At 41.2% G+C, this 25421-nt stretch overlaps 1 protein-coding gene across 4 annotated transcripts in view; it reads right to left on the bottom strand.

The window, feature by feature from the left end:
- The window catches only part of fgf14 (fibroblast growth factor 14), a 511831-nt gene that overhangs the window by 118685 nt on the left and 367725 nt on the right, over positions 1-25421 (bottom strand). For all 4 annotated transcript variants that reach the window (XM_060826494.1, XM_060826497.1, XM_060826496.1 and 1 more), the window contains one exon: positions 16729-16832. In XM_060826494.1, the coding sequence (XP_060682477.1) occupies positions 16729-16832 (104 nt within the window). The remainder of the gene's footprint in view (positions 1-16728; positions 16833-25421) is intronic.

Raw genomic sequence — 25421 nt, 5'->3', positions numbered from 1 at the left:
GAAGCAGGTATATGAGCAGGTGGTGGAAGCAGGTATATGAGCAGCTGGTGGAAGCAGGTATATCAGCAGGTGTTGGAAGCAGGTATATTAACAGCTGGTCGAAGCAGGTATATCAGCAGGTGGTGGAAGCAGGTATATGAGCAGGTGGTGGAAGCAGGTATATCAGCAGGTGGTGGAAGCAGGTATATCAGCAGGTGTTGGAAGCAGGTATATCAGCAGGTGGTGGAAGCAGGTACATGAGCAGCTGGTGGAAGCAGGTATATCAGCAGGTGGTGGAAGCAGGTATATGAGCAAGAGGTGGAATCTGGTACATGAGCAGGTGGTGGAAGCAGGTATATGAGCAGGTGGTGGAAGTAGGTATATGAGCAGGTGGTGGAATCTGGTACATGAGCAGGTGGTGGAAGCAGGTATATGAGCAGGTGGTGGAAGCAGGTATATGAGCAGCTGGTGGACGCAGGTATATTAGCAGCTGGTGGAAGCAGGTATATGAGCAGGTGGTGGAAGCTGGTATATGAGCAGGTAGTGGAAGCTGGTATATGAGCAGCTGGTGGAAGCAGGTATATCAGCAGGTGGTGGAAGCAGGTATATGAGCAGGTGTTGGAAGCTGATACATGAGCAGGTGTTGGAAGCAGGTATATCAGTAGGCGGTGGAAGCAGGTATATTAGCAGCTGGTGGAAGCAGGTATATCAGCAGGTGGTGGAAGCAGGTATATGAGCAGGTGGTGGAACCAGGTATATCAGCAGGTGGTGGAAGCAGGTATATGAGCAGGTGTTGGAAGCAGGTATATGAGCAGGTGGAGGAAGCTGATACATGAGCAGGTGGTGGAAGCAGGTATATCAGCAGGTGTTGGAAGCAGGTATATGAGCAGGTGGTGGAAGCAGGTATATGAGCAGGTGTTGGAAGCAGGTATATGAGCAGCTGGTGGAATCAGGTATATCAGCAGGTGGTGGAAGCTGATACATGAGCAGGTGGTGGAAGCAGGTATATGAGCAGGTGGTGGAAGCAGGTATATTAACAGCTGGTCGAAGCAGGTATATCAGCAGGTGGTGGAAGCAGGTATATGACCAGATGGTGGAAGCAGGTATATCAGCAGGTGGTGCAAGCAGGTATATCAGCAGGTGGTGGAAGCAGGTATATGAGCAGGTGTTGGAAGCAGGTATATCAGCAGGTGGTGGAAGCTGATACATGAGCAGGTGTTGGAAGCAGGTATATCAGTAGGTGGTGGAAGCAGGTATATGAGCAGGTGTTGGAAGCAGGTATATGAGCAGGTGTTGGAAGCAGGTATATCAGCAGGTGTTGGAAGCAGGTATATTAACAGCCGGTCGAAGCAGGTATATCAGCAGGTGGTGGAAGCAGGTATATGAGCAGGTGTTGGAAGCAGGTATATCAGCAGGTGTTGGAAGCAGGTATATTAACAGCCGGTCGAAGCAGGTATATCAGCAGGTGGTGGAAGCAGGTATATGAGCAGGTGGTGGAAGCAGGTATATCAGCAGGTGTTGGAAGCAGGTATATGAGCAGGTGGTGGAAGCAGGTATATCAGCAGGTGGTGGAAGCAGGTATATGAGCAGGTGGTGGAAGCAGGTATATCAGCAGGTGTTGGAAGCAGGTATATGAGCAGGTGGTGGAAGCAGGTATATGAGCAGGTGTTGGAAATAGGTATATCAGCAGGTGGTGGAAGCAGGTATATTAACAGCTGGTCGAAGCAGGTATATCAGCAGGTGGTGGAAGCAGGTATATGAGCAGGTGTTGGAAGCAGGTATATCAGTAGGTGGTGGAAGCAGGTATATTAGCAGGTGGTGGAAGCAGGTCTATCAGCAGATGGTGGAAGCAGGTATATGAGCAGGTGGTGGAAGCAGGTATATAAGCAACATTTGAGGTTCATCTTGATAGACACACAACTGGGGGACAAACAGAGAGGTAGAAACTGTGCATGAGCAATAAGTAGCAGGTCTGAATAAGGATTAGAAATGGCGCAGGGTTGGTGGGCCGAAGGGCCTATTCCTGTGTTGCATTGGATTGTATATTATTGAACCTCTGGGAAATCTCCCTTTAAACTTCTCTATTCTATGGGGACAAATTCCTACTTATTCACTCTTACCACAGAAGTGAAATCCTTCATCCCTAGTTCATATCGATAAATCTGTGTGCCCTTTCCCTCCTATAATATAATAAAATTGTTTGATACTTTGTCAGGTTTTATTGCACTAAGGTGTGCTTGTTTCAGATCTTCACATTTTATTTTCCTTTTGGGAAACAGTGGGCAATTTTGGAAAGATTATCAGGCTGAATATCAACCTAGTAACCATTTATTAGCTGTACTGTCCATGGCCATCAAATCCCAGAGTGAAACTTGAACCTGGAGCTTCCGATTCAGAAGCAGGGACACCAACTATGGAACCAAAACACCCCTAAAACACAAAACCTGAGACAACTGATAGATAATTGGCTTCTTCTGAAGTATATATTATCTGCAGAACCTGGTATTGTTTAGTAACATCCCCACTGTCTTGAAACTAAGACATTAATCTACAATTTCACATATTTTTGCTAAACCCATCATCCTCATTGATTCTTTTAATGACAGTCCATTGCATATTTTTGTCAAGCCCGGTCATTTTAACATTTCTAGGTTGACAACTAAATTAAGACTGGAAGGTGTAGGATACCAATCATTACATCACTTGAGCAGGAGGTAATAAATCCTGCATTGTAGATTTGGCCAGATCATCAGGATTAGGCCTCAGCTAGAGTATTGGGTCTAATTCTGGGTAAAAGGGTAGAATTAGAGGAATGTAGATATCTTGGAGATTTGTATGCCTGGAGGAAAATGTAGCAATAGGAATGGTGAAGGCCACAGATTTGAAAAACAGGGCTGATAATTTTAAAATCAGGTGTGACTTAATTGGGAATTAAGTAAGTTTGTGAGCAAGTGGGTGAATGGAATTTGGTGCAAGTTAGAATGCAGGCAGCAAGATTTCGCAGGACCTCAATGTTACGGAGGGTAGAATGAGGGAGGCTGGCCAGGAATGCATGAATACAGTGGAGGCTGGAAGTAACAAAGGTGTACTGTAGATGCGTGTTTCAACAGTAGATGAACTAAGGCAGGAGTGGACTCAGGACAATGTTAAAGAAGTCGAAATAGTCAATATGAAATGCGGTGGCTTCCTGTGGTCAGCAAATCATCCAGGGTCAACATGATACCAAGATTGAGTACTGTCTAGTTCAGCCTCAATGGGTGCTGGGGAGGGGAGTACAATTTATGCTTAATAACAGAGCTCATGATGGGTGATATGATTTTGCCTCCAGCAAAGTAGTTTACCTGATGCAGCAATGCTTTATATTAACTCCCATAAAATAACAAACTGGGCCTGGAAATGGTGGGATGGATGAATCCAAGGAGCATTCATTTCAAATGACTTTTATGTACAAACATTAAATTCACAGGCACTTCAGTTTCTGTGCCAACGTTAAGCTATTAAGTTCCACAGAGCAGGTTTCCCGTAGCTCTAGAGATGTTTACAGCCCAGAATCAGGTCATTTGGCCCATCGTGTCCCTGCTGGTCAACAAAGATCTGACCACACTAATCTCAGTTTCCAGATTTTGGACCATAGCCCTGGAGGGTTTCAATGTTATGAGGTTTTTGACTCAGCCACACTTTCAGAACAGAGTTCCAGCCTCCCAACACTGTGTGAGTGTAAACAATTCTTCTCAACTCACTGCTCAGCCTAGGCAAACCATCATCTCCCAGAGCATACAGAACCTCATCACCTCAGGAGATCTCACAACCACAGTTTCCAACCTCGTAGTCCGGGAATCCCATACTGCCCGATTCTACCTCCTTCCCAAGATCCACAAGCTTGACCACCCTGGCCGACCCATTGTCTCAGCATGCTCCTGCCCCACGGAACTCCTCTCTACCTACCTTGACACTGTCCTATCCCCACTAGTCCAGGAACCCCCCAAATAAGTTTGAGACACCACACACGCCCTCCACCTCCTCCAAGACTTCTGTTTCCCCTGCCCCCAATGCCTCATCTTCACCATGGACATCCAATCCCTCTACACCTCCATTCGCCATGACCAGGGGCTCCAAGCCCTCCTGACGTCCCCAACAGTACCCTTCCACTGACACTCTCATTCGTTTGGCTGACCTGGTCCTCACCCTCGACAATTTCTCCCTCAAATCCTCCCACTTCCTCCACACCAAAGGTGTAGCCACAGGCACACGTATAGGCCCCCAGCTATGCCTGTCCCTTTGTTGGCTACGTAGAACAGTCCATCTTCCGTAGTTACACCGGCACCACTCCACACCTCTCCCTCCGCTACATTGATAACTGCATTGGCACCACCTTGTGCTCTCGCGAGGAGGTTGAGCAATTCATCAACTTCACCAACACATTCTACCCTGACCTTAAATTTACCTGGACCATCTCTAACACCTCCCTCCCCTTCCTGGACCTCTCCATCTGCGTTAATGATGACCGACTTGACACTGACATTTTTTACAAGCCCACCGACTCCCACAGTTACCAGGATTACACCTCTTCCCACCCTACCTTCTGCAAAAATACCATCCGATATTCCCAATTCCTCTGCTTCTGCCGTATCTGCTCCCAGGAGGACCAGTTCCACCACATCAGAACACATCAGATGGCCTCCTTCTCTAGAGACCGCAATTTCCCTTCCCACGTGGTTGAAGATGCCCTCCAGTGCATCTCATCCAAATCCTGCACCTCCGCCCTCAGACCCCAGCCCTCCAACCGTAACAAGGACAGAACGCCCCTGGCGCTCACCTTCCACCCTACCAACCTTCGCATAAACCACATCATCCGCGGATGTTTCCACCACCTCCAAACGGACCCCACCACCAGGGATATATTTCCGTCCCCACCCCTTTCCGCCTTCCGCAAAGACCATTCTCTCCGTGACTACGTGGTCAGGTCCACACCCCCCTACAACTCACCCTCTCACCCTGGCACCTTCCTCGCCACCGCAGGAATTGCAAAACCTGTGTCCACACCTCCTCCCTCACCTCCATCCAAGACCCTAAAGGAGCCTTCCACATCCATTAAAGTTTCACCTGCACATCCACCAATGTCATTTATTGTATCCGTTGCTCTCCTCTACATTGGGGAGACTGGACGCCTCCTAGCAGAGCGCTTTAGGGAATATCACCAGCACACCCGTACCAATCAACCACACCATGCTGTGGCCCAACATTCCAACTCCCCCTCTCAATCTGCTGAGGACATAGAGATCCTGGGCCTCCTCCATCGCCGCTCCCTCACCACCTGACGCCTGGAAGAAGAACGCCTCATCTTCCGCCTCGGAACACTTCAACCCCAGGGCATCAATGTGGACTTCACCAGTTCCCCCCCTGCCATTTATCTCTCCACCCTCGAGGTTCCCTGCCTCCATTCCTGATGAAGGGCTTTTGCCCGAAACGTCGATTTTCCTGCTCCTCGGATGCTGCTTGACCTGCTGTGCTTTTCTAATCTAGTCCTGGCTCAGCCTTCTATCGCTTTCCTTAAATCGATGCCTGCTGGTTATTGAACCCTCTACTAATGGAAAACGTTCCTTCCTTCTCACCATATTTATGCCCCTCATAATCTTATACACTTCTCTAATGTTTCCTTTTAACCTTTGTTGCTTCAACGTAAACAACTCCAGCCTAGCCAACCTTTCCTCATAGCTCAAACCCTGTAGCCCAGCCAACATCCTGGTAAATCTTCTCTGCACCTTCTCTCGAGCGATTGCTGTAGATCCTTCCTTCAACATCACTAGCAGAACTGCACACACGATTCCTGCTATGACTTAACCAGCTTTCTATACACTTCCAGTAGAATAACCCTGTTCTTGTATTCTATGCCTCAGATAATAAAGGCAAATATCCCGTATGTCTTCTTAATCACCTTTTTTATTTGCCCTGCTGCCATCAGGGGTCTGTAGAAATACACACCAATACTGATCTTCACTACTTTCCAGGGTCCTATCATCCTAAGTGCCTGTCATTTTGCCTTCTTCAAGTGCATTACCTCACACTTTTCCAGGCTGAATTCTATTTGTCACAGGCCTGCCCCGTCCATTAATATCCTCCTGCAGTATATGGCTATCCTCCTAACTATTTACCACTCAACCATGTTATCCACAAAACTCTTGATCATGTCCCAACATTTGAGTCCAAACCATTAATGTATACACTAGCAACAAAGATACTAGCTCTGAGTCCTCCAGAACTCCACTGAAAATAGACTCTCAGTCACAGAAACACCCCTCTATCTCTACTTCCTGGCTGTCAGCCAAGTTTGGGTCCAATTTAACACTTTGCCTCGGATCCCAGAGGCTTTTACTTTCTTCACCACTTTACTATGAAGAACCTTATTAAAAGCCTCGCTGAAGTCCATGTAGACCACATCAAATACTTTAGGCTCACAAAGAAGTATGCAAATAACACACCAAAAATGTTGGAGAACAGGTTGTTTAATGATAGGGAAGAAAAGAAAGGAATCAGTCTTAGCAGGGAAATGGTGTTGAGGAAATTGATGGGTTTGAAGGCAGATGAATCCCCAAGACCTGATAATCTACATCCCAGAATACTTACAGAAGTGGTCCGAGATATAGTGGATGCATTAGTGGCCATCTTCCAAGGTTCTAAAGACTTTGGAACAGTTCCTAAAGACTGGAGGATAGCTAATATAAGCTCTCAATTTTAAAAAGGAGGCAGAGTGAAAACTGGGAATTATAAACAGGGTTAGCCTGGCATCCATGGTGTGGAAAATGCAACAGCACATTATAAAAGATTTAACGGCAGAGGACTTGGAAAACAGTGATAGGAAAAACAGTCAGTATAGATTCACAAAATGAAAGTCATGATTCACAAATTTGCTGGATTCTTCAAGCATGTGACTCGCAGAGTTGATGAAGGGGAGCCAGTGGATGTGGTATAGTTGGACTTTCAGCAGGCTTTCGACAAAGTCCCACATAAGAGATCACGATGAAAATTTAAAGCTGATGGGATTGGAGGTAGTATTTTGAAATGGATGAAAAAATTGGTTGGCAGACAAGAAACATGAGCAGGAATAAATGGGTCTTTTTGTGAATGGCAAGCAATGACTACTAGGGTACCACTGGGATTAGTGCTAGGGCTCCAGCTATTTACAATTGGATGAGGGAACTAAATATTGTATCTGCAAATTTGCAGATGACACAAATTTGGTGGGAGGGTGAAGTGTGAGGAGAATGTAAATATGCTTTAGTGAAATTTGAACTAGTTGAATGGGCAAAATGCATGGCAGATGCAGGATACTGTGGATAAATGAGAGGTTATACACTTCAGGAGTAAAAACAAGAAAGTGTATTATTATCCAAATAGCTATAAATTGAAACAGGGAAATGTGTAACAAGACGTGGGTATCCTCATACATCAGTTACTGAAGGTTAAGTGTGCAGATGCAGCAGCTGGTCAAGAAGGTAAATGGTACGTTGGTTTCAGAGAGGGAAGATTTGAGTTTAGAAACAGGGACAACTTGCTGTAATTATATAGGGCCTTGGTGAGACTACATCCTGGAATATTTGTGTGTAGTTTTGGTCTCCTTATCTGAGAAAGGATGTTCTTGCTCTAGAGATGGTGTAGCGAAGGTTTATCAGACTGATTCCTGGGATGATTGGACCAATGTATGAAGAAAGATTGGATTTGTTAGGACTATAATCACTGGAGTTTAGAAAAATGTGGGGGTGGGGGGGGGAGGCATAGATTTCATGGAAACCTTTAAAATTCTAACAGGATGGAGTAGATGCAGGAAGGATGTTGTCAATGACAAGGAGTACAGAACCAAGTGTCATGGTCCAAGGATAAAGGGTAAATCATTTAAGACTGAGGTGAGGAGAAATTTCTTTACCCAGGGAGTGCTGAGCCAGTGGTATTTGCTCTGACAGATTTCATTTGAGGCCAAGAAGTAGTTGGATATAGCACATGATGTTAAAGGGATTAAAGGATATGGCAAAAAAACAGGTACATGCTACTGAGTTCTATGGTCAGCAATGATCATAATGAATGATAGAGCAAGCCCGAAGGGCAGAGTTGTAATAAACAGAATTCAACCTGGAAGAGTGTTAGCTCCTCCTGCCCCTATCTTATATGGAGCACTCTTGGTTACTTCTTCAACAAAATTTGATCATGACCTTCTTTTGAAAAATCCATGCTGACTATCCCTCATTAATCACTGTCTTTCCAAACATGAATATATTCTGTGCCTCAGAACTCTTTCCAATAATTTCCTCACCACTGAGGTTAGACTGAATGCTCTGTAATCTCATGGTCTGTCACTTCCTCCATTTTTAAATGTGGAACAATGTTAACAGTCTTCCAGTCCTCTGGCCCCTCACCTGTAGCCAGAAGATTTTGAAAATTACTGCCCAGGCCTCTGCTTTCTCCTCCTTTGCTTTCTTTAATAGTCTGGGATAGATCTCAACCCCGCCTCTGGATTTATCCAGTGTTAAAGTTGCTAATCCACTCGTAAATCCTCTACCTCTTTGTTAATTTCTTCGAATATTTGACAGACCCTTCATCCTGATCTCTATATCTAAGTTGCCCTTTTCAATTGCGAAGATCATTGCAAAGTATTCATTGCCAGCTGTGCCCTTGTCTTCCAGGTAGACACAGGTTACTTCCTATGCTTTTCCTCGTTATGCTTGTGATCTTTATATATTTTAAAAAATACTCCTTTGGGTTTTTCTTTATTCTACCCACCAATTTTTTCTAATTTACTCTCTTTGCTTTCCTAATTTCCTTTCTAAGATTCCCTCTACATTTTTTATGCTCCTCTAAGGACTCTATCATGTTGAATCCTCCGTCTGTGCCATAAGGTTCTCTTGATCTTTCTTAATTCTAACATTTATGTCTCTGGTGGGGTTCTCTGGTCTTGGTGCCACTCTTTGTCTTTAAGAGAAAATAAAGGCCCTGTACTCTTTCTATTTCCTACTTGAATGTCTTTTACTGCTGTGACACAGCTTTATCTTCAAGTAGTTGCTCTCAATTCACTTGGGCTAAATCATATCTTATCTCAGTAATATAAGTTTTTTTCCCAATTCAGAAATGTGCCACGCTTCATGTAATTCCAGGATAAGATGGAAGGTGAAACCTTTACATCCTCATCAGGATCAAATGCCAAGATACATGATAAAATCATGACCATGTCTCTTAATAATACACTGACACTGATTGTGAGGCATAACGTAACAGTGGGGATCCAAGTCAATGGCTCAATCTTCCTAATCCTTTGTTGAACAAAAGCTGGGATTGTTCACCTTGGAAAGAAGAAACCGAAGTGGCATTTAATCAATTCAAAATTAGGCAAGAGCCTTATAGAGGAAATACAGACAAACTGTTCCCAAATGCAGGAGTGTTGGTAACCAAAGATCACAGTTTATGGTAATTGGTAAAAAAAAACCAGAGGAGAGGTGAAGAGAATATTAGTTTTCCACAACAAACTGCTGTGAATTGGTATACACTGCTTTAAAGGACAGTGGAAATTGATTTGCTGATGACTTTCCAAAAGGTATTGGAGAAAGCTTGTTGCATGGCTGGGGGGAAGACAACTGAATGGAAATAATTGGCTCTCTCCTTCAAGAAGGCGGCCCTGTCATTGCAGACCCAATGGCCTCTTTCTATCTGTAGGATTCAATGTCTACAATATTTCCGAATGTCTTGCTGTCAGAAGCACTTAGCAATGTTGAAAATTCTCCTCCTTTTGTAATTTCTTTGGAGAACAAGTGAACCAGGGAATTGTATACATCAAATCCACTTTCCAGTTGACTACTATGCCTTCATAAGCCAGTATTGTGAGTGTCGGATGCTTACTTGGAACCAGTGCTGTTTATTTACATAAGAAGATTGGTCATTGGATATTGCCCTCCCTGTTCTGTCTTCTGAACAGAGATTCACATATATTGTCAAATCACAATCTTAAAAAAAACCCTTGTTAAAATCTCCTAGTGTCCTTTCATTATGTTTACATCCCTCAGGTGTCATTAGATAATCATTGCTTTCCTGATTGAAGTTAGGTTAAGTCACTATGCATTTCCAAAATAACTTGGAAATTTTGAGGTAGAATTCCTTCCAGCCTAAATTTTTGAGTTGAAGTAAATCACATGGGGTCAGACATTCCTCCAAATTATGCCATACGTTGCACTTGTTCTTGCGTTGGTGTTGCCAGCAAATGTTTACAGTGAGATCGCCGGCTAAATGTGTCAGCATTTGACAGAAGGTTAACACCAGTATACGCAACTGGAAACTCAAGAGAAATGCAGATATTCCTGTTTTACTTTCCCTTAATTTAAAGAAATGAAAATTAATTTAAATCATGAAATCACCATGTATTCACATTGAACACAACAGGTTCAATAAAATGTAACTGTGAAGATTTTCTAAAATATTAATTCAACCAATGTTTGTTCTTAAAAAATATATTCAAATATAAAGGTCTCTGTAAAGAGAAATTCAAACATGGCTATTCAAAAAAGATTTGCATTTATGTAGAGCTTTTCATCAATCACTAGATATCCCAAAATGCTTCACTGCTAAAAAAGTATTTCTTAAGGTATCGTTCACTGTTGTGAATGCAGAAGCCAATATGTACTCAGTGAACTTCCACAAATAACAATGTAGCAACTAACGGCCGGATAGAATGTTTTTTGTGATTCCGATTGAGGGATAAAGTTTGGACAAGCCACTGATGAAAATTCGCCCATTGTTCCTCAAACTAATGTTCCTCTTTACAGCCAGCTGAGGAGGCATATGGGCCTCAGATTAATATCACATCCAACCGGCAGCGCTTCCACCAGTATAGCATTTCCTCAGTACTGCAGTGGAATGCAAGCCTTCACTTACAAGCTCAAACCTTAGAGTGGGACTGGAACTCAGAACATTGTGACTTCAAGATGAGTGTACAACCAACCATACTATGGTTAACTCACAAAACAGTTAAGTAACTTACCAGAACTATGACTTTCAGCCTTATTGTGCCTGTAATAATAGGTAAGTCCTTACAAATGACTTGGATTTCCACATCACCTTTTACCACCTCACAATGTTGCAAACCACTACAAAACCAATAACAACTATATCTGAAGTGTAGTTACTGTTGCAAAGAAGGAAACAATGCCACCAATTAGCAAGCTCCCACAATACAGTAATGGACAAACAATTTGTGTTAGTGATGTTGATTGAGAGATAAATATTGTCCAGCAGTCCAATCTTGCAACACAGCGGCCATGAGATCTTGTGCAATCACCCGAGAGAGTAGATGGGTTTCAATTTTATGTCTCTGGTGACAGTGCAGCACATCACTTACGTTGGTCTAGATATACTGCTCGAATTTCTGTAGCTGATCATGAATCCACAACCTTTTGGCTTTGGGAGTGAGAGTGTTGTGCGTTCAGCTGACACAATGAAACAAACTCCAATTCAGGAACTGGATTCTGTGGCTTTTGAGTGGGGAGGGGGGGGCAATCTTTGTGGATGAGCAGGAGTAGATGGTGCAATTCTGATAATGGGGAGGCACAACGTGGGAGGGGATAGATGGGGATGACATGAGGATAGCAGAAATGGTTAGTAAGGAGGGGTGGTAATGGGGGAGGAGTGATGATGGCGAAGAATTATAATATGGTTTGAGTGACAGGCTAGGTTGATGATGGGGTTGAATTGGTGTGCAGTTGAATCACTAACTTCCTTTACAGTGCAAAAAGGACAGAGAGAGAATGCCAGGAGTGTTGGTAGGATGACGGTGTGGGAAAGTATAACTGAAGCACTCTTTCACTTTGGGAAAATTGCCACAGAAACTAGTACAGAACATAGAATTAAATAAAGACAAACATGAGGGGTTATGAGCCAAAAACCTGTTGACAGCATCTGCCCCTGCATTGACAACTGGGTAAGATGAATGACATGTTTAGTTCTGAGTTTTAAAAGTCTGATGAATTCTTCAATATTTACAAAAAATCAATTTTTGGTATGAAAATGATGGACTGAATGGCCCTGTCCTGTCCTAAAAACATCTATGATTCCATAATTCAATCTGACAAAACAGTAAGGAGTTGAACTGCTAACTCTGTTTCTCTGTGCTCAGATGCTGTCAGAGCAGTGGAATATTTCCAGCATTTCCTGATATTATTTTAATAATTTCAATATATAGCTGGTAGCCACCGAACCTTTTAATAATGGAATCAACCGCTTTCCCCTATTGATCAAATGTGTCCAAATCTGTAATTAAAGATCAGAATGCAGCTCAGGATGTAATTGTATTTTTAAAAATGCATTTCAATTCCACACATCAATGAATGTATCATGCACTTGTTTTGCATTTCTACCAGCATTCAGTCTATTGAACATCTTTTACGTTTGTCTTAATACAGGTTTCCAGCATTGTAGTATATTGCTTTGTTTTACATTGCTTTCTGAAGATGTTTATCAGTCTTGTGCAGGGTTCTCCTCCTCTGCAATATTCCAGAAAAAAATTATATTAATAGGGATGAAACAGACCAACAGAGAAATGTGGGATGGAGATAAAGCTTCCGGCACCTGCCTGGGAATGGAATTGGAAACCATTAAAAGGCATCCAGTGGGGCGTGAAATGCCAAAGCTACATGCTGGAGAATATCTTGCAAAAGACCTTTGGGTTTCAAATCTGTTTTTTTTAATAGACTTCACATCGATGAATTGATCTGAGCTCGAACTAACCTGCACTTACAATGATGATCTTTTCAAAAATGCCTGAGCTTTTGGTGACTCTTCAACATATCTGCATTTGTGTTCACCAAATAACATACACTATAATACATACACTATTACACATGCCAAATAACATACACTATAATACATACACTATTACACATACCAAATAACATACACTATATTTTCTCAAATGTAAAAGATGTGGAAATAGAAAATTAATATAAAAGATATTCAACACACAAATATATGGTAAACATACATTAATTATTATAATGTAATCGGTGATTTTTGTAACTGAAATGCATTGAGAAAAATATAAACAGTTACACAATTTAAGTTGCACAACACTCTTTAACTGCAATCGTAGATACAGTTGATCAGTAGGTGAAAAGATGATGAATTAAGTATCATATTCACCAGTTATCAGCTACGTTTTGGAATTATTAAATTAAAAACAGAAAATGTTCGAAATATTCAGCAAGTCATCCAGGTCTGGAGAGTGAAAAACAGAGTTCATGTTTCTAGTTCATAGCTTGCACTTCTCTACAGATGCTACCTGACATGTTGTGTTTCCAGCATTTTCTTCTTTGTATTTCAGATTTCCAGCATTGGCGATAATTATTTTTTTGTTCTGGAATTATTACCTACTTATATAATGTGACATTTTAACCTTTTTTTATTCATGCTCATGAATGCAGACTTGTTCTAACATTTAACAACATCTTTAATGAACACATATTAGTGATATTAAAATAACCTTGCTGTGTTGTAGACACCCCCTAATTGATCTTCCCTTCAAAATAATGTATTACATTCAAGAATATATTAATTCCTTTCTCGCTCATTTATTTATCCAGATTTCCATTATATGTACCAATGCTATTCATTTCAACCATTCCCTGTAATGGGGGGGGGTCCCACACTCCCACACTCCCACACTCCCATCACATTCTTTGCAAAGAGTTTTGCCCTAAATTCCCATTGGATTTACTGACAAGCAAAATTATCTCAGTAAAAGTTAAGCGACAAGATACTTACACAGATGCCATTGAAGTTTAAGTCTTAAATTAAAGAATTGATTATACCCAAAAAAAATTTCAAATTCTTGGTAATGGTATATTTTTTATCTTCTTAAGAAGTTTAATTCTAAAAAATAAATCAAAGCCTTTCTAGTCTAAAAATTCCAAAGAGAGAGGCACAGTCTTTTATATTCAAGATAAGTACTTCTGCTGATTGGCCTTGATCTATGGCTATGTCTGAGAGCCAGCATCTGATAGCTGGAAGTGCATCTGGTCTGAGGATTGAATGTGACCCACCTCTGAGTCCAGGCCAGGAATTTGTCCTGGAATCTTAGCACAGTGATGAAGGACAGAATTAGAACCTCAGATCAGTCAGATGATCCTGGCTGAGCTCCAGCTTCTGTCAGAGAGTTGGTTCTGAATAGGGTAGAAATTGCTAGTTACAGCCTCAGCAGCACTGATGGTAATTGTCCAGAATATTTATTATCTTTTGCAATATGGCATCTAAGCAATCAATTGTATAATCTATTGTGTATGGCAGCCAATTCTTTTTAATCAGAATGCCAAATGCATAGCTTTTGGGGACATTGAATTTTGCACAAATATGTCCTTGGTAAAGGGTACAGTTATTTCACTATTTGTATTTTATTGCAATATCACTTGGTATCTCGGTGGCAGAGTTTGTCTGATAATGCTCCCATGAAATGTTTTGGGATGTTCACTTTATTAAAGGAACTACGTAGATGTGTTTGTATAGTAAGTTCTTGGTGGTTTGAAATAAAATAGTAGGAATACTAGTGTTCAAATGTGTCACCGCTAATCCATTATTTTAACTAAAACATAAAGTTCTGCTGAGAAAAGGACTAATATGCCAAACTACTGGGCAAATAAATATCAATATAAACATCCATACAGTTAAATTTCAAACAATTTCCCAATTCACTTTAAGCTTTTCAAAATTAAATAACTCCTGATGGTAATTAAAAAAGAGATGACACTAGATCTTAACCTCCATAAACCAATGACCATATAGCAAAACAAATTATATGTCCATTATAAAACCTACACTGTATTCATAAAAATACTTTTACTCAGCCTTTTCAGATGTATTATGACACACCTCCAGAGCAAGTGGAACCTGAACCCAAGTCTCCTGGCTCAGAGTAGGGACACTACCATTGCACCACAAGAACTTAAGAATTCATGAACGGCAATCAAAATATTGCAAATCAGGTGGGTTTGAAAAGGAATAAGAATCTCGAAGATGAAAGTAAACTCAATTAAAGTTATTTTGTCTAATTCTTCTGTTAACACCTAAGTCACTATTCCAACAATTAATTTTAGCCAAAATCCTGTTCGTATAAAGAAACAGATCTGATCCAAAAATGACACTGGGATATTCCTGTGTTTTGATCTTAATTTAAATACCAACATCTTACATTGTGGAAAGATAGTAATATCACCTACGAATGTTACTTTCCCCTGTACGTCTCTCTCCACCTACTCATACTCATTATTAACTATTACTTGCTGAGAGGACCACAGGTAGAATAGCACCAGGTATCTTGCTCTGGTCTTATTTTTCTCTTAGAACTTGGCCTCTCCAGGGCTAGCCCTCTAATAACCTTCTGAAAATCATCAGTTTGCTATTCTGTTGTTGTTAACCAATAGGGGAGATGACAATGTAGGAGCAATGTCACTAAATTAATAACCCAACAGCACAGGTAAATGCACAGGTTGAAATCTGGGAGCTTAATCTGTAATTGTGTCCAGGGATGTGCAGGCTAGGTGGATTAGCCAAGGGAAATGCAGGGTTACAGGGATGGGAGAGCGGGTGTGGGGGAATCTGAGTCGGATGCTCTTCAGAAGGTCAGTGTGGAATCAATGGGATGAATGGCCTGCTTCAACACTGGGCAGATTTTATAATTCTATGATTCTAATTGAAAACTATACCCATTAATGATGACTGTGATATTATGAACTGATTGTTGTAAAAACTCATCTGGTCTGTCCATGCCTTTAGGGAAGGACATCTGCCTATCTACCTGTGACTCAAGATCCACAACATTGTGATTGACTATTAACTGCTCTCAAGGCAAACAAATGTCAGCATTGCCAAGGGGCATCCACATCCAAAGTAAAAATAAATTTAACAATTTATAGCAAGACTTAATGATGCAAGCATCACTGGACCGGGGTGAACCAAAATGTAAAAAAAATACAATTCAAGCTGTGCTTAATCATTAATTTTCACAATGAAATAAATGTTTTGAGGTTCAGAGAACAGTCAGACGATGCATAGGCTTGTACTCAATAATAGCCTTTGTGTCAAGCGCTCAAAAGTCCTAACTCTAATGCCACTTGCTGCATTTGCAGCAAATTAAAAGTGATAAGCAAAGCCTGTGGGCTAGGAGAGAGTGAGAAAATCAAGAGCTAATGCTGTCACTGCATCACAGATTCTCTGACTTATACTCCACAAGACAATCAATGACAGACAGCTGTTGACAGTACCCAGAGAGAGTGAGCTTTGGTCTGACTCTCAATGAGTCATTATTAACTAATCTCTGTTCTTCACGTTCATCATGAACAATAAATGTACTCGGAGTGAAGCACAAACTTCAGCCTTGCACATACACAGTAAAAGCCAGTTCAGATGAAATTAAAGTTTATCATTCTAAGTTTGGCATCATGACAATAATGAAAGGAAAGTGCTGGAAATCAGGACTCTATGCAATGCCCATACTGCAATTATCATCCTGAGATTGGAATGAGCCTTTTCTGCACGCTCACTGATTTCAATAGCAGTTTATGGAGGTATTAGTCCCTTTTGAATTATGGACAATCAAAGAAATGGCATTTCTGATGGAATCATTTATATGTATTCTGATTGTCAAATACTGAAAGAAGCGCTCATTTCTCATTAAGACTTGTACTACCTTAAAATGGTGCCTCAGCTGCATTATCCAGAAGTACTCACTGATGTATAAAGGTATCCTTCACCATTCATGGCCACGTACAGCCCTGTCTTCACGCCCTGAATTGCAACGACACGGAGTCCCACTGGCACAAGGTTGAACAATGCTGGAAGCATAAACAAGAACATTAATAGGATGCTTAGTGCAAATTCTGACTGCAAATACTTAACAGAACCACAGAAAGATTCATGGACAGCAAGTAACTAAAAACAGTACTAGAATGGAGTGGTTATTACTATCAGTAAAGATTGAACAGGGTGAGGCTCCTTTCACTAGAAAGAGAATGCTGAGAGTTGACCTGATAGGCATTTTTAAAGCGATGGAAGCATTTCAAGGGGTAGATTTAGAGAAGATGCTTCCACTTATGGAGAAGGCCCAATCTAGGGTCTATCAATGTAAAATAGTTATGAATAAATCTAATATGGAATTCAAGAGAAACACCTTACCTCAAAGAGCAGTGAGAATTTTAAACTCTATAATAGGGAGTAGTTGAGGTGAATGATATAGATACATTTAAAGGGAAGTAAGATAATTACATGAGGGATAAAAAGATTGGAAGGATATGTTGATTGGGTGAGACAAAGTAGGGAGATGGAGGGTTGTGTACAGCAGAAACACCAGTATAAACCAGGTGGGTTAAGTAGCTTGATTCTAGGCTGTAAATTCTAGGTACAAATTACACTGGGTCAAATTGAGTGCACGTTTGTCTCAATATGAATGTGCTTCTTTTGTATCATTTTCTAATATACGGAGTTTAATTATAAACAATTTGTTTTGATGTGACAGCTTTTTTGTATTAAGTAACTAATCATTCTTGCTCATATGGAGTTGTTTGTGAAACATCTACACTGGAAGTAATAGCACCATCAAAATAAAATTAGAACAAGGTTATCAGAGAAAGACTTGGAAAAGAAGAAAAAATGCAGGGTTTTGATGAGACAGCAAGGAATGGAACTAAATGGAGAGGTGTTTCACAGCTCCAATACCCCAAAAATCACTTTCTCCATTGTATGACCCTCTGAGTTTTATGTGTTCTTTGTTTAGAATATATATGATGATATTCTGAGAGGTTCTTTCACCAGGTCCACAACTGTTGTGAAGTTGTGATGTCAGCATTTAACATAAGTGACCTTATTATGATTAGATTAGATTACTTACAGTGTGGAAACAGGCCCTTCGGCCCAACAAGCCCACACCGACCCACACCTATTCCCCTCCGCCCCTAACACTATGGGCAATTTAGCATGGCCAATTCACCTAACCTGCATACTTTTGGACTGTGGGAGGAAACCCACGCAGACACGGGGAGAATGTGCAAATTCCAAACAGTCAGTCGCCTGAGGCAGGAATTGAACCCGGGTCTCTGGTGCTGTGAGGCAGCAGTGCTAACCACTGTGCCATCCTGTGAGAACTAATGACCACTTGTGTGTCTGCTTGTATATGTTTGTGTGAGAGAGAGAGAGATTAGGTGTACATGTTTGTGCGTGTGTAATTGTTTATGTATGATTGTATTTGCAAGATTGTATGTGCATGTGTGTGATTATGTGTGTGAGAGATTGTGCTATGCATGTGAGATTGACTTTTTGTGTGTGAGAGATTATGCATATGTATGCGTGATCATGTGTGTTATTGTCTGTAAGTATGCGTGCATGTAACATTGTGTGTGGTTTAAACTCGAATCTCATCTTGCCAAAAGAATGTAGAAATACAAAGTCGATTGCAGTGGCTTGATTGACATGTTTTTGATTGACTGGTGATGCAATCAGCTGGAGTCGCTCGATGCTAGGCAATTCCATTTCAAGCTATTGCAGTGCATTGAAAGGGAAAGTACTAATTAACATTATATCTATCTTGCTTCCCTGCAGAAAGGTCTCTCTAGCCTAGAAAAACTAAGCACACTTCCCACTATTAACATTGCAGTTTATTAAAGATAATATCCCAATTCAGGGACGACTTTAGGTCTAATGGAAGAACAGGACCATGAATGGAGCAAGCCTTTTAAAGGCACAGCTCCCAAGCATGTTGGTCCTCATCAAGCAGAGGTGACTTTACTGGTTTATGTATCTTCACAGGATGAAGGATAGTCAAATACCTAAGAATTATCAATTTAATGTACACTTGATTTTCATTGTCTCCATGCAACAAACTACTTTTTCTCTACTTGATCATAGAGTTGGTGGTATCATTGACAAGACCAGCAATTGTTGCCCTTCCCCATTGACTTTATGAAGATGGTGGTTAGCTACCTTCTGGAATTACTGCAATCCAGGTTGTGTGGGTATACCCATAGTACTATTAGGGAGGGAGTTCCAACATTTTGATCTGATGACAGTGAAGGAAAAGTGTTACAGTTCCAAGTCCAGATCATGCGTAGCTTGGAGAGGAATTAGCAGGTAGTGGTGTTCCCCATGCACCTGCAGCTCTTGTTCTCCTTAGTGACAGCATTTACAGATTTGCAAAGTGCTATTGAAGGTGGCTTATTGAGTTGTTGCATTGCATATTATAGATGTCACTTTGCATTGTGGTGGAGCGAGTGAATGTTGAAAATGGTGGATGGGATGCCAATGAAGTCGGCTACTTTGTCCTAGATACTGTTGAGCTTCTTAAGTGTTGTTGGAGCTGGAATCACCCAGGCAAGTGGCGATTATTCCATCATATTTGTTCCTAATAGAAGAAGGCTTTGGGAGTCAGGAGGGGGATTGCTCACTGGAAAAATTCTCAGCCTCTGACCTACATTCGTAGTATTTATGTGGCTGGTCCAGTTAAGGTTCTGGTCAATGGTGATACCACAATATTAATAGTGGCAGTTTCAGTGATGGTAATGCTGTTGAAAGTTAAGGACAGATGATTGGATTCTGTCCAGTAGGAGATGGTCATTGCTGTTATGTTATGTCTCAGACAGTCACATCAGTATGCTTTAAGAGAGCTGCTCTTGATATCATTACTGCATCATGGAATGTGACCTGAAAAATATAAAGAGCTCAGACCTCACCTTAACTCATAGCATGTTTCGATGGTGGAAGGATGTGACTTTGAAAATGGCACAAGCTAGCTAGAAAAATGATTATGCTTCACACATTGTGCAGATTACCCAACCCATACAAAGACCAAGACATTCATTTTGAACTACACATTAACAATCCAGATTACAAAGTTGAAGATGTTATACTTTGACCAGAGTGAATGTGAACAATCAGCAACACTGCTGAAGTTGAGTGACGACAGAATTGCAAAAAAATTGTTATCCATGGGTTGCCTGATAGGATTAAAGAAGGATTTGAGAATATTTGTACACTTTGGCCATACAGAGATAAATCTGGTATATCATGATGAATCATTTTGAAGGACAAACAAATCGTAGTATCGAAAGTATTATCCCAGGATATCATGTCTATGTTATACCATGGACAGATAGACGTTGAATGTACAAGACTACTAGAGCATGAATCGGAATACTGGTTAGGGATGCAGGGTATTCCGAAGGATCTGTTTCCATGCTGTATGACCCTACAACTCAATGGCTCATGGATGCATATGAGGCATGTAAAACCTAACAATCCCAGCAGTGAAGTGATTCCCTACATCCACACAAGTATTCCTTGGATGGAGGTAACAACTTCAAGTCTCCCAATGTTTGACAAATTGGCATCACAGTGAGTGCAACCATTCCTTTCAGTTTATTTGATATCCCAGAATGGAAAGTTCGGACAACAGGTCGCAGTTCACTGGCAAACCATTTCAAGACATGTATATTAAATAGGGAGTGACCTAGCACATTGTAGCACCACTATCCATGCTCAAATTGTCGAGCAGAATGTGTGGCACCTTCCATCAAACCAATAATCAGGTAAGTGTCAAGCATCGCATTGCTGCAATTTTGCACAGCACCAGAGAAGGGACTACCATCCCGAGTACAACACATGTTCAGAAACCAAATGCAAGGGACCTTGCCCGGCAACCAATTCTCCGAGCACTCTTTTTCAAAGGCTGAGGAGAATTGAAGGGATACATAATGTGTGAACGGATACAGAACAACCACAACTGCTCAGTGGACAGAGAGTATGATTTAGACACACAAATTCCAAAGCAAAAATTTACAAATTGTGGGAAACCAGCAAAGATTTCTCGAACTTGTAACCAGCCCAGATTATACATGATCATGGTTTTACAGTGTGAAGGTACAGAAGCCAGGACAGGCCAATGTATGACATGTATGTCATGCCAAACACGCCCAAGAAGAGTGAGGAAAGAAACACTGGCATGATGATTATGTGGTGACGCTGAAGTGACAGTAAACAGCAGTAAGAGAACCAACAAAAAAACATAAACCTCTCCAAATGGATAAGCAATCACTAAATCAGTTGTCAAATCTCCAAAGTATAATATTTCAGTTTGAATCGTAAATCCCATAAACTCTATTTTTATCCATTTATATAATTATCAAATTGACAACATGCAGCTATGCACAAACAGGAATATCCATTTGGGATAATTCTTTCATCTTTGGGCTTTTTATGTCAGTATAACTTTAAGAGACACGTTCATGATATCATCATCACATCAAAACATGTGTTTAGGAGGTATAAAGATCTCAGACTCCATCTTAATTCAAAGCACCAGAAGCAAAAAAAAAACTGGCCGTAGCACTGAGCTCATAGTACATTTTTCGAAGGAAGGGTTTCCAGCCCCAAAATGTTAACTCTGATTTCTCTTCACAGATGCTGCCAGATCTGCTGAGCTTTTCCAGTAACCTCTGTTTCTAATTTACAGCATCTGCATTCATTCGTTTTTTATAAACCTTAATACCCATTGGATGGAATCTCACAGGGAGTGATTGACCTGGCTGTGGTGAGATTTGTGGCAAAATTGCACAGAAGTCTGGCATCAGTAGTAACTTGTTGCACCTTCTTTGCATCCATCAGGGTCGTGGCAAGTTTCTCATCGGCAATAGCAATTGGCCAATTAAAGGGGATTATTGCTTGATAACCACTTCACTGACTGCAAAACCCACCTCATTAATATTCAGTTTCTCACCTTACCAAGCCCACCGAGTAAATCAGATGTAGAGAATTCGCAACATGGATGTCACAGCAGGTACTCGGTGGCTTCGGATGGCAAAGAGCCTCCATATTGCCTCCTCAGACAATAATAACTCAGGGCACAAACCACAGGCACCCAGCCTCACACATCCCTCATCCACGGGCACTGGCAACTGAAGTTTGCCAATGTGTCACAACAATATTTGCCTATCCATCTGCAGGACTGGCATTTCAGGGTGCACCACAGGCTGCATGGACACTCTGAATGTCTGGACAGGCAGCCAGCTCTCAAATTCAATCAGTCTGCATCTCAGGGCTGGTCACTTACTCGCTAAGTGGTCACTTACTCGCTAAGTGCTCACTCACCTAACACCTACCTACATGCTCACACTATCCATGCCTTGTCTTGCCATGCCTGTTGATAATTTGGTGTGTCAGCCAGAGCTAATTCCCCAGGAATGGGTATTAAGACTACTAATCCTATTAATGATTTGAACCTTGGAGTGGAGGGCACGATTCAAACCTTGAAGCACTTGGAAATGTGGTGAATCAAGTGGGGGTTCTTATTAGACTTCAAAAAAACACAGCTAGGCTGGTGAACACATGTTGTATTTACTGTACAGAGCTGTGAAGGGATAACTGCTTGCATTTTGGAATGAAGAATGAGGAAAGGCAATATAATCTGGAGGATCCAATTCTAAAGAGAATATTCGAACAGAGGAGATGAAGGGTCATTATCGACTTGAGTTATTATCATTGTTTCTCTTCTAAGCATTCCCAGCATTTCCTGTTTCTATTTCAGATTTCAGATTTTACTTTTGTTTGGTTGCAACAGCAGAGATATCTGGGATATGCGGGCACAAATCATTAAAGGTGGCAAGGCAGGTTGAGTAAGTTGTTAAAGATGCATGCTGGATCCTAAGCTTTATGAATAGAGGCACAGAGTACAAAAACAAGGGTTGGCTCCTTGGTATTGACTCTAATTTTGGAGCACAACATTTTAAAAAGGATGTGAAGACTTTAGAGGTGATGCAAGATTCACAGGAATGGTTCCAGAATGAGAAACTTGTGGAGCTGATTACGTGGGTGGATTGAAGGAGGTAGGGACGTTCCCTTTGGAGGAGAAAAGTTTGAAAGTGAATTTGGGGGAGGTCTTCAATACCACACAGTCTACACAGAGTACATGGGAAAATACATTAGATGGAGTGTGGAGAAACAGACAGATATTAAGTCATTGGGAGAAGAAGCAATGGCAACAATATTTTAATATACTGTATATGAGTTTTGATGAGTTTGAATTTTTATCAGAATGTATGCATGTTCATCTGCAAATCTGTTACTGAGTCTTATGTTTGTTTGACAGCATGTGTCTGTGTATGTGGGCATGTGACTCTTCTATGTGTCTCTGTTTATATGTGTGTGTGTATGTTAGTGTCTCTGTGTGTGTCAATGTGTCTCTGTCTGTGTGTCTGTATGAGTGTGTCTATGTCTGTGCGTGTCTCTGTGTGTGTCTATATGAATGTGTCTGTAGCTGCGTGTGTGTGTCTGTATGAGTGTGTCTATGCTGATGTGTCTGTGTTTGTATGAGTGTGTCTGTGTTTGTGTGAGTTTGTGTGTCTCTGTTTGCATCTGTGTGTCTCCCTCTGTTTGTGTGTGTGTCTGTATCTGTGTGCCTCTGCGTCTGTGTGTCTGTCTGTATGAGTGTGTCTGTCTGTATGAGTGTGTCTGTGTGTCTCGCTCTGTCTGTGTGTGTCTGTCTGTTTGTATGAGTGTGTCTGTGTCAGTGTGTGTGCGCGCCTCTGTCTACATGTCTGTGTGTGTGTCTCTAAGAGTGTGTTTGTGTCTGTGTGTGTAAGTCTGAGAGTGAAAAACTGGAGGATTTGGGAGCAGGAGGATACCTTTGAGCCCTTCAAGCTTCCTCTGCCATTGAACAAGATCATGGCTGATCTGGTTGAGCTCTCCAATTGATTTTCCTGTCTGCACCCTGTAGTCCGTAAACCTGCACTGCCTTTTCTATCAAAAATCTAACAAAACCTTCCGAACCTTCTGGTGCAGAGAATTCCACTCTTTAATGACCCTCTTCCAAAAAACAATCTGCTCATCTCTCTCTCTTAAACAGGAGATCGCTTTTCCTTAAACTAGTTTTAATTTCCTTACATATCCTCCAGTTCTCCGCATCCATACCCTCAGGATCCTATATGCTTTAATAAGATCACCAGTCATTTGTCTAAACTTCAATAGGTGGCTCGGTGATTAGCACTGCTGCCCCACAGCACCAGAGACTTGGGTTTGATTCCAGCCTTGGGTGACTGTCCGTGTTGAGTTTGCACATTCTCCCCATGTCTGCGTGGGTTTGCTCTGGTTTCCATCCACCCTCCAAAGATATGCAGGTTAGATGGATTGTCCATACTAAAAATTGCCCCACCATGTTCAGGGGTGTGCACTTTAGGTGGGTAAGCCGTGGCTAACCCCATACAGGAATATGGGGTGGGTCTGGGTGGGATGCTCTTCAGAAGTCTGTGGGCCAAGTGGTCTCTTTCTGCATTGTAGGGATTCTATTATTCAATAGATATGGAAATAACCTGATCAAATTCTCTTCATAAGATAAGGCCTTTATCCCAGGTATGAGTCAAGTCAATCTTCTCTGAACTGTTTTTAACACAATCGGATCGGTGTTAAAAAATAAAGATACCAAAACTGCACATAATTTCGAGACATGGTCTCCCTAATGCTGTCTACAATTCTAGCAAAACTTTCATATTATCATATTCCACTCTATTTGTAATAAGTCTTCCATTGCTCTCATAATCACTTGCTGTACTTGCATACTATGTTTATGCAATTCATGGGAATGAATGTGAGAGTGCCTGGGACTGTGTATGTGAATGTGTGTGTGAGATTGCATATACATTTATTGTGAGAACATAAATGTGCGTGTGTGCATGGGAATCTAAATGTGTATATGTCTATGTGGGAATGTGAAAGTATGCATGAATTTGTGTGCGTGTGAGACAGTGTGGGAGTGTGTCTGCGTGTGAGAGTTTGTGTGAGAGACAGAATGTGGAAATGTGAAAGCGTGTGTGTGAGAGAGTGAGTGCAGGGATGTGAGTATGTGTGAGTTTGTGTGTATGAATGTGTAAAGGTTTCTATGTGTGTGCAGAGGGAGAGAGTGCATTTGAGAAAATAGTTTTTTTTGTCACTGGACACTGCAAGATTTATATTGGAAGCTCATTTTTTCTTTATTTTGTGGTCTGCCTTGTGCTAAAATGAAACAAAACATAGTTACACTGCAAAACATACTGAGTTGTCAATCATTGCTCCTGACAAGCAACAGAAATAAACATCCACATTAAATGCAGCTCCTCTCATTTCATTCTTCATTCCAGTGTATTATTGTACAAAAATTGTGTCGCATCTGCTCTATACTAAAGTCACACAGGGTCAGGCTGAAGTCATAAAATCGTTCAACTAAATTTGTATGTGGAATTTCTTTTTTTTTTCTGCTGGAAATTGCACTGTGATAGAAGTTTTTGGAAGAATGCGTGCAATTTTTCCAGCAAAAGGAAAGGTAATGTTACCATACTAATAACCCACAGACTTAAAAGAATATGGTACAAAATCTCACCACAATAGTTTTAGAATTCAGCTCACACATC

This window comes from Hemiscyllium ocellatum, chromosome 6 (assembly GCF_020745735.1).
Source record: "Hemiscyllium ocellatum isolate sHemOce1 chromosome 6, sHemOce1.pat.X.cur, whole genome shotgun sequence".
Classification (NCBI taxonomy): Eukaryota; Metazoa; Chordata; class Chondrichthyes; order Orectolobiformes; family Hemiscylliidae; genus Hemiscyllium; species Hemiscyllium ocellatum.
This window is presented reverse-complemented; position numbering and strand designations above follow the sequence as displayed.